Source organism: Vipera ursinii (genome assembly GCF_947247035.1).
Source record: "Vipera ursinii genome assembly, chromosome: 1".
Lineage (NCBI taxonomy): Eukaryota > Metazoa > Chordata > Lepidosauria > Squamata > Viperidae > Vipera > Vipera ursinii.
Genome location: NC_139512.1, coordinates 258,166,571 through 258,177,120, shown reverse-complemented (window position 1 = coordinate 258,177,120; position 10,550 = coordinate 258,166,571). Strand labels below are relative to the sequence as shown.

The window sequence follows — 10,550 nt, the reverse complement described above, 5'->3', positions numbered from 1 at the left end:
CATATGAAACTAAAAAAAAGTAAAAAGTAATATATCCTTCAAATGTAATATATGGAGTATATAAAGTATGATTTAGTAGATATGAAAAAGCAAATGAGAAAGATTGAGATGTCAGCCATATGATTACTCCTCCAAATGTTATTTCACAATTTGAACATTGCTAAGCTAAAGACTTTGCAGAATTTCTTTCATGCTATTAACAAATGAGAAGTTAGACATTTTCACCTAGTGCAGGGGTAGGCAACCTCGGCTCTTTTATGACTCATGGACTTCAACTCCCAGAATTCCTGAGTCAGCTGTCAGCTGACTCAGGAATTCTGGGAGTTGAAGTCCATGAGTCATAAAAGAGCCGAGGTTGCCTACCCCTGACCTGGTGAATTATGAAACCTATCCATCTCCACATCCCTGAAATAATTGGAGCGTTATCTGACATGTTTATTTAAAATGAGAACGGCAAGATTCCTGCTAAGTCACTCTAGAGTCTAGATCAACATTTAAACTTACATATTAGTTAAAAATTATCTTCTGGTACACTATCTTATAGTGTCAAGTTTCTGATCCAACTATTTAGCTCTACCTGACCCTGTTAGAGTTGCCTTTTTCTATCTGATATAATTATTTCCAGAGATACAAGAGTTCAATTGTATTTAGATCCAAATTCTGTCCATCCAGCCAAAGATGCTATACAGTTAGTCCTTAACTTACAATCACAATTGGGACCGTAACTTACATCGCTAAACAGTTTGGTTGTTAAGTGAGTCATGCCCAATTTTACAATTTTGCTATGGTCATTAAGTGAATCACCACCACTACGTTAGGTTTTTAAGTAAATCTGGGCTGTTCCCTTGACTTTGCTTACTTGTTGGAAGCTGGCTAGGCAACTTGCAAATAGTGATCACGTAACCCCGGGACACTGCAAACAGTATGCCGGTTGCCAAGCATCTGAATTTTGATCATGTGACTGTGGGGATGCTGTAAGTGCAAAGACTGGTTGTAAGTCACTTTTTTCAGTGCCATTGCAACTCTGAACATTCAGTAAACAAATGGTTATTTCTATATGTGTATTTCAAACCGAAACTGGAAAATTGGCACCAACTATTCACTTTCGGTATTTAATATTTGACTGTAGGTAAGCTTGATGACAGAGCTGCAGATTCAGAAAAACCAAACCCTTCCTCATTAATTGAAACTACATTTTCTGTTAAGATATTTTCAGAATAGAAGAATAACAGTTTTCCAAACAGTTTATTTTCTGAAAATATTTTCCAAGTATTTGAATAGTAAGAGTGATGGGCACTGAAGGCAGTGTAAGCAGATCTCGTCAAGCTTGGGAAGCACGGCGTTTACATCTAACGTTGGTCTCCAGGGAGTACTGCCTATTTTTTTTACACTTAATATTTATGTTAAGAGAGCAGTGTACAACAGTTTTTATTAAAATGTGGTTTGAGGACCGTGGGGACCCTCGAGACCATCTCAGGGCCTGAAAAAAATCACATTTACCAGATATTGAAGAAATTTGCAAAAACTCATAAACAACGCACAACACAAAATATATGCAAAAAATACAAAATTAAAAGATAAATAGAAATAGAAAATTAGAAAAAAAGAAAAAGCCTCCGAAAACAATAAAAGGAAAAAAAGGAAAAAAGAAGAAAAAAGTAAGTAAAGTAGAAAATAAATGACTTCTGACTTTCTAAGGTTACCATAACTCTACAACATCTTGATAACTCTGCACAATATTAATCCTCAAATCATCTTTTCATTTCTTTCAGTTTCTCGCAAGAAACTGAAGTGGTTTCCCGGTAGAATTTGTCAATCTTCTCATTATGAGTACTTGTTAAAAAATAGTTTTCATGAAAAATATTTTACTTATATTAATAGTTAATGGGTTTAATGTTATTTTTACATGATTCATATAAAGTATAACTGAAACAAAAACAAATAGCTCTATAATTTTTAAAAATGGGAAGGTTTTCCAAGAACAAAAAGTTTAGAAACACTGATCTACAACAAATAGGTTTTCGCAGGAAAACATATCCAACAGATTGGTAGAGGGGTTAAAGTGCAAAGCTGAATATTGTAAATATGTTTTTAATCAAGATTTTGTTTGAGGGACGAAGGGTTTACTTAATACTGTATATGACAAATGCAAATGATTAAGAAGTTTGCCAAACTTTTTGAGGAGGACACTTATCTGTCTGTATGCATTTTATGGACAAATAACAGATCACACTTGTTTTCGGGCAGGTTCCACTAAAATTAGGACATATACACATCATGCTTTTTGAGACTGATATATATTATGGTATGAACATAGGCTTGCTGAGGTGTATAGTTGTAAGATAAAAATAAATACAAGAGGAAACTGCGCCCGTTAGTTCTGCTTTTTTTCTTGTCATTCTGGCAGATGTTACTACATAAACCTTGTATAGAAACTTTTCTAAGTGGGAAGCCATTGGTGGCCCAGTTTTTATCATTTTTCCACTCTAATTTCAACATCATTGATTCTATCTGGAGCCACATCCTTTAATGGTATAGAATGGAGAGTTATGATGCTTGGAGAAATTCAACGGTCCTCCTAAATGAAATACTGTAGCACAGACATGTCAAACACAAGGCCCGGGGGCCAGATCCAGCCCGCAAAGTGGTTTCATGTGGCCCGCGAAGCCATCTTGGAAACAGTGAGGGAACGGCCCCCACTGCCTTGGCCCTGGCCCAGAGACCCTCCTTCTGCCAGAGACCCTCAGATCTGTCCCACTCCTGCCCAGGCCCCCATAGGCACTCTTGATGCAAACGATGTAGAGATGGCCACGCCCACCCAGTAGGCCATATACAGTCTAGCCATGCCCACCCAGTAGGCCACACCCATCTGGCCACTTGAAGGCAACCTCAATGCTGATGCAGCCCTCAATGAAATTGAATTTGACACCCCTGCTGTAGCATATTCTCCATCAACTTTTTGGGGCGATTATTTTAATGTGATTAAACCTGCCTAACTAAAAAAAAAATGATTAGCTTTTCACAAAGCTCCCTTATCAAGCAGAAAGCATCCACAGGTTTCTTCTTTCAATAGCAATCCATTATTGATACACTGTTCATGCGGTGGAAAGCTATTGCCGAAAATCTCTCTCAGGCACTGTTTAAAGACTAGAGGAAGACGGACCTAAAGCATCTATTTCAGTATTTCCTCTCTTCCAATGCTGGAACTGTTTAAATGGCTTTGGCCACTCTGCAAGCGGTCAAGGGCGCCTTTCGGTCCCTATTCCTCTCCAAGGCCAAGAGGAAGAGAGAGAGAGGCTTTTGGAGGAGTTGGTGGCGGCAGCGTGCTCCAGGGGCGAAAAGAAGCAAGGCCTCTTTAAGGAAAAGGTGGAAGAGTCAGGATCAGAAAAAGGAAAGAAGCCAAGGTTGTCAGAATACAAGCGAATTTGAGGGCTAATCCACATGGAGCCCCATTTCCATCTGTCCTGTTTGCCATCGTTCACTCCCTAGAGCAGGGGTCTTCAAACTTGGCCCTTTTATGACTTGTGGACTTCAACTCCCAGAATTCCTCAGCCAGCGTGCCTGGCTGAGGAATTCTGGGAGTTGAAGTCCACAAGTCATAAAAGGGCCAAGTTTGAAGACCCCCTGCCCTAGAGACTAAAATGGACAATGTGAAATTTGAGCGGGCCCCGAACAAGGAGTATATATCGGAGGTGGTGACCCTTCGAGAGCTGTATGCAACGAAATTTCATTTTGATGTATGCCGATCGGTGTACATTCAAAGTAAAGTGACAATAAAGTTATCCTCATATCATCAATACAGGATTGCCAATCGGCCCTAATACTTTGCAACGGCGCCTCTCCTTTTCTTTCCCCGATTCTCCAGCTTCCCCCCCCCCACCACCCCCACGACTTCCAACGCCGCCCGAGGACAGAGGCGGCGTGACTCGCCTGCCACGCCAACCGCCTCCCTCCAACCCCCCCCCCCGCCCCATCACTGCGCATCCCGCGGTCTCAGCTCCCTCTCCTTCCTCTTCGGAGGAGCGGCAGCATCTGCTGAGTTCCCGCCTCTGTCTCCGCCCGGCACCAAGCCGAGGGGAGGCGGAGGAAAGAGAAGAGCAGAGAAGCGGCGCTGCGGCGAGGGTAGCCGCAGCGAAAGAAAGGGAGTTTTGTCCTCGCTGCTGCTGCTGGTGGCGGTGGCGCGCCCGGCCTCTGAGCAAGCCACCAACCATGGCCGCTGCTTGCCTCGGGCCGAAGGCGGGCTGCGAAGCGCGAAAGGCAGCGGCGGCGGCGGCAGGAGGAGCAAACGCCCAGCAGTGACCAGCCTCCTTCTCTCTCCCTCGTCCAGGCCGCGTCCTCCGCCGTCGCGCCGAGGGGGCGCCGCTCCGCCTGGCCGTCGCCCCTCGCTTTCCCCTCGGCAGCCGAGGCGGGAGCAGCACCACCATGTGGGGGAGGCTTCTCTCCGACGTCGGGCACAACGGGGACTACCGAATAGGTAAGGCGAGGGGAGCGGGCCAACTTGCGCCTGGCACGGCGTCGCTGTTGGGGGGTGGCGGTGGGGAAAGGCAACTCGTCCCGCTCGGTGCCTCTCCTGGCCGGCGGCGTCGGGCCGAGGTTGGTGGGGCAAACGCGAGAGCGAGCGAGCGAGCGAGCGACCCCGAACTGGGTTTGGGGGGGAGGGGAAGAGGACTCGACGCTTCAGTTTCTGGGCTGCGCTCTCTCGCTTGCCCCGTTTCCGACCGGACTCCCTCCCGAGCGTGCCCGGTTGGTTCTCGTCTCCGAAAGGAGTTCGTTAACGCACGCCGCCATCGGGCTCGGGGGAATCTGGAGCCGGGCGAAGTGAGAGTTGCGGAGGGGAGAGACACGCGGGGTTGGAGGCGACGGCAATCTGCGCGGCGGGGCGGATTGCAAGCAGCCCGGGTGGGAGGAAGGAAGGAAGGAAGGAAGAGAGGGAGGGAGGGAGAGGAGCCGTTGAGGCTGTGTAAAGCAGCGTTTCCCAACCTTAGGAACTTGAAGATGCGTGGACTTCAACTCCCAGAATTCCCCAGCCAGCATAGCTGGCTGGGGAATTCTGGGAGTTGAAGTCCACGCATCTTCAAGTTCCTAAGGTTGGGAAACGCTGGTGTAAAGCAATAGAAGCCGCTCGGGGCTATATTTAGAGCTTTTCTCCGCAATCCTCTTTAAATCTGGGCTTGATTTGAGAAATGACAGCCAGCCCCAGTCAGCAGGCTTCCTTCTAAAATTCTCTGCTTTTTTGTGTGTTTTTTTCCGGAATCTCCGGAGATGAGTTTGAAGACAGGAGAGAATTTGCCTTTTTTTTAAAAAAAAAAAAGGAATAAATGAAATATGCTCCACACTCTTGGTGCTTAAGCTGCCAGGCAGAGATGCAAGCAGCCTTGTTCCAGAAAGTAGGGCCAACTTGGGTGAAGGACTTCACCGAGTTAGACCTAAAGCTGCATCCCTTTTTATGGGACTGAGTGATACTCCTCAGGAGGTAGTATAGTTGTAGCATTTGGACTGATACCCAGTATGTCCTGCCCAGTTCACACATCAGTATCTCAGTTAGTAAAACAGGCAAGCAATTTGTCTTATTAAACCATCCCAAGATAACATTGTGTGGAATATTACACTGGTGATAAAAGCTTTGTTTTTTCACTGTGAAGCCCTACGTTTATACTGATAGTGGAACAGTGAGTTTGCACTGGTTGAGAACAAGCTGTACTTTTTTGCATAGCTTTTAAGATAAATAACAATTATTTGGTATGAATTACTGTACTGTTCTGTATTTTTTAGGAACAGAATGTGTTGCTTGAAACTGTCAGCGGTTCTAGAGGAGAAGAATTATTATACCTCATAAAGATGCAATTGTTAACTACTCCCATTTTCTCATATTTTCATTAATAATCAGAGCCCCTTATGCTGAAACATTTGAATTTGTTTTACAGTTAAATGTATTAAGTTACATTTGGCTTACAGAAGAATCACTCTTAAAAATAAGTTGTAGAATTTGACTGGTTCACTGTAAATTTATTTGCTATAATATATTGAAATAATGTTTTCCTTGTCAATTTATTAAAATAGTGGTACAGTACTTCAGTGATCATTCATGTGTCATAGTTGGGGCAAAAGTAGTCCAGATGAAAACCATAGTAAATTCTGAAAAGGTTAATCAAATCTTTAAATTTACTGTCAATGATAAAAATAATCACAGAATGCCTATAAACATATATTGGTAAGTATTGGAAAAAGTGGACTTTTGCTTCTGTCATGGGAGAACTCAATATCTTTGACAGAGAGACTTGTACTTATAAAAAAGTTGAAAACCACTGCACTAGAATATATTTTATCTATTTTTATCTTTTGGAACAATGTCATGGTGATTTTCTGTATCATGAAATGGTTCGGTACAAATGCTTCCTTATGTCATTCTGGATATTATCTCATTCTAAAGTGAAAAATATGTTTTTATTATGTTCATTCATTATAATTTCTCTGCACTATGCAAGCCTCCCAAAGGCAAACTGACCCATGTACTTGCAGAATTTTATTTAGTTGACCTTTACCAGGCCCCTTTATTATTAGATGGGCTCTGAAAATTTATCTATTCACCTTGTCTTTTACTTGAGTTAGGAATTATTTTTGCATATAATACATCTGATATATTTTTATTTGATTTCTTAAAATTGTTTAAATCTATTACTTTGATTTTAATATTCTTACAAGTTTGAAAAAGTTTACTTAGAAATCTGGCTTATGATTTTTTTTTTAAAAATCAGAAGTAAATAAATAATTTGTCAGGTATATTTAGTTCTACATTACTGATTTCTTGCAGTTTATGTTACTTAATACTGTATTTATACTATAGGGGAAATTAGACATTAAAGGAAAGCCTGTTTTGCATTTTAGAATCCAAATCCAAATTTATTTGGATCCAAATAAATTAATTTAAAATAGAAAACCAAAGCCAAAGCATATAGCGCAAAAACATGGGACTATAGCATCTGTGATCTGGAGACTCAACTTTCTATACTTCAAAACAGTTATGTTTGACAATTGGCAATCAGGTGTACAGGCTAGTTGAGAATTATACCGTACTATGTCATATTTTAATATTTTGGTGATATTCAGTGTTATGAAGTTTTCATGAGATACAGGAAATGAAAGATTAAATCAAATATCATAGTTTTTATTCATCAACCAAATGTCTAAATGGTGACAATAAAAGTTTGTAAGTGCAATTAGCAGATCTTTCTATAAACATACTGTTGAAGAAGAGATACATAGGTTTATGAAAAATGCAGTGTTGCAAAAATGCACATCCTCTCAATATTATATGATTTCAGTATTTTTGCCTGTTCATATTTTGTTTAGAAAATACTGAAATGAGAAATAAAATGGATTGATTGAGATTAATGATGGTGGGAAATTAACAGGAAGTGATGCTTTTAATTGTAAAAGCTAGAAATTCAGTGTGATTTATTTGTTAAAATATATGTACAATCGGGTAGGCAATAATTTTAATTGCTGAGATATAAAAGAGCTACTTGCTGAGTATATTGTTACTAACTCTTTGATTGGTGCAAATTACTGTTTGTTACAGTGCTTCAACCAATCAGATTAGTTTAACTATGATGGTATAAAGATTCTTATCAGTTGGACTTCTTTACATTTTTCTGTGATTCAGAAATATGTGAGTACCAGAGGCAGTAAAAAGCATGTAAAGAAAAATGTTATGTATTATTATTACTTAATTTTATTATGGCTGCCCACTCCAAATATCTGTGTTGACCAATGCCAAACAGAAATATCAAGCCTAATTGTTTCCAGTTTATTCTATTTGTAGATTGCTTAATGGGTAGCCTTGATTCTAAAAATGATGATCTGTCCAAACACAGATTCTATTTGTAGGCTGTTAGTTAAAATAACAATATTTATGGTGTGCAATCTTTTCCCTGAGCACAGTGTATGAATCCACTGATCATTGTAGTTGTTAAGGATCTAAACTTGCTTTAATAATCTAGGCAGAGGTATATATCCAAATATTTTAAAAACTCATGAATTATAGTAGCATATGCTTTTTTGAATTTCTCCTTTGGCTGAGTTTTTAACAGGGATCAATCACCTCATTGTTTTTGAAGAAAATTTCTGAACTCTTTTGAAGGAGATAGTAGTTGCGAAGATAAGACTGATAATTTGCTAGGTGTGAGCCTAAATAGATGTACTCAGTTTTTATTTCATTATATTTTAGATCTCACTGTTCAGAGATGTGACCATCCTCCGTGAAGCAATATGAATTGACTATGTGAAGCATTACATAATTTATTCCAGATTCAGATGATTTTTTTTTCACATGAAAAATATAGTATTGAACAATATTCCCAGTTCTCTTTTCAAGATGAAATTGCTTCTGTTGCTTTTCTAGCCTTTGAAAATTTCAGAATATATTCCTTTTACCCAACTAAACATGCAGGGCTGATACAGTAGTGTGAGGTGCGTGACTATCAAGTTACGTATGACATCAGTATGCATGAATGACACAACTGCTCTCTGTTTGTGCTATTTTAAAAATCCTTAATTATTTCTTTTCTCTAGAAGCCAAAGACTCTTACTCTGTTTAAATGCAGAGAAGCAATACCGCAGATAAGATGTTGTTTGTAAATAACATAATTGTTTTTAATGAGGATGCTAATTCAGCTTTTGATGGGCCTTATACTAATTTAATTACCTTGATTAATATTATAGTCCCAATAGAGACTGAAAATAGTTTTCAGGAGTGCTTGAATATAATGAGGCTTTTTTCAGAATGGGCTGACTTCATTTGGTGGAGGAGTATATGTTTATTTGCATATGTATTATTCCATATAATGTGGCTTAATGACATTTTTGAAAATTTGAATAATAAAGTGTTTTTAATCCGAAGCAATATTTTTTTTTACAAAGCCTTCAACTTGAATGAGAAAAACATGGCAATCTATGTAAAAGCTTGCTGCATCATTTAAGCATGGGAAAGAATACAAAATAATGAATACATATGTTTGTGGGAGGGAAATGTATATGTATAATTTCTTTGCTTAAAATATTTTAGCTGGCCTTTGTAGGAAAATTACTTACAATAATATAGTAGCATTGATTTTTGATGAATTATATCGATTGTTCTTGATCGTTGTTAATTGTTAATGAGCATATAGGTTTTCTCCACGCACTATCCCTAACTTGATCCTTCAGGTCTACGAATGAATCACTCGCCATTTAACTGAGTCCACATATGCCTTGCCATTAGTTGTCCTCTTTTTCCTTCCAACATTTTGAGCACCAGTGCCAGTTTTAGGTCCAAAATACAATTTGAGCCTGGTCATTGTGCCTCAAGTGAGAAATGCCATAGGGAATTATTTTTTGTCATCTTTCTTAAGTTTTCATAATACAGATTTTTTTTTTGCTGAGATTATAAATTTACTATTCGTTCCGTAGTGAAAGCCAGTGCACATTTTTATCATCCAAATAATGAGATATTTGAATTAATGACTATTTATAGAAGGCACAATATATGTGATTGATTTTAAAAGGCTTTTATTTGAGGGAAAAATTAGATATTGAAACAGTTTAGTAGTCTTCCTCTGAGCCAATCTGCCATAATACATTAAATGATTGGGATGAGGAACATGCCTCTTTTTTTCAAACGAAGAGTGCTATGAGTTTTAAGTACAGCTGCTAGCCCCACATAGATCTTCTTGACTCAAAGTTTCCCAGAAATATTATCATTTTTATCAATTACTGTTTCCTACTGAAATTATAAATTGAATCTGTTCCTTGGTAACATGTAATAATTGCTGCTTCTTGAACAATAACATTTCTTAGCAACAGGTAATTTGTAATGAAAGTGACAACCTCACTGACAATGTCATAATGTAAATTTCAATAGCATGGTGAGTTCACAATCTGTTATGAGCTCTGTGGGGTTTTGTGGATTGGATGACTGTATTTAAAACATAAAACTGCTGAATATGTACTTTATAGATGAAGATACCTGGATAGTATAACCAGAGCCCTCTTTGTTTTATGGGGGTGGAATGGATGCGGGAGAGGAGGATATGATGCAGATAAGAATGCAGTGGTGATGCTGGCTTGTAAGAATGCTGATGTGTCCTTGCAAGAACAGAAACGGATAGTGAGTTTTTAATTCTTTATAGTAGCATTGTTATTGCTAGAGAGTTCAGCATTAGATTTAGATTACAGTGCAGCAGAAGTGCACACAAAATAGATCTAGTTTTGAACCTAATATGTTACACTTTCACATTTGCCATAGTTTAGCAGAAACAAAATCTGGAATGTAGGTGTAAAATTGCATAATGTAGAAGCAAAGAAGAAAATAAACCTCAAAACAGACAAACTTAATGTAGAACATGATGTTTTAAGAACTAACCAAAAAGAAAGGAGTAAGAAATCAGCTCATATTTAACAATTCTTAATGTTCAGTTATGACTTTCATTACTTTTTTATTTACTTTCAGTAAGAAGTTGAATATTTATTTATTTTTATTTTAATCCCATTTATATCCCGCCCTTCTCCGAAGA

The 10,550-nt window shown here is 38.9% G+C and overlaps 1 protein-coding gene across 1 annotated transcript in view; it reads left to right on the top strand.

Annotated features, from left to right (window-relative positions):
• The first annotated feature begins 4,184 nt into the window (after nt 1-4,184).
• CEP85L (centrosomal protein 85L) overlaps nt 4,185-10,550 on the top strand; it is a 116,443-nt gene continuing 110,077 nt past the window's right edge. The window contains exon 1 of the mRNA XM_083355503.1: nt 4,185-4,474. Within this exon, the coding sequence (XP_083211629.1) occupies nt 4,423-4,474 (52 nt within the window). The 5' untranslated portion in view covers nt 4,185-4,422. The remainder of the gene's footprint in view (nt 4,475-10,550) is intronic.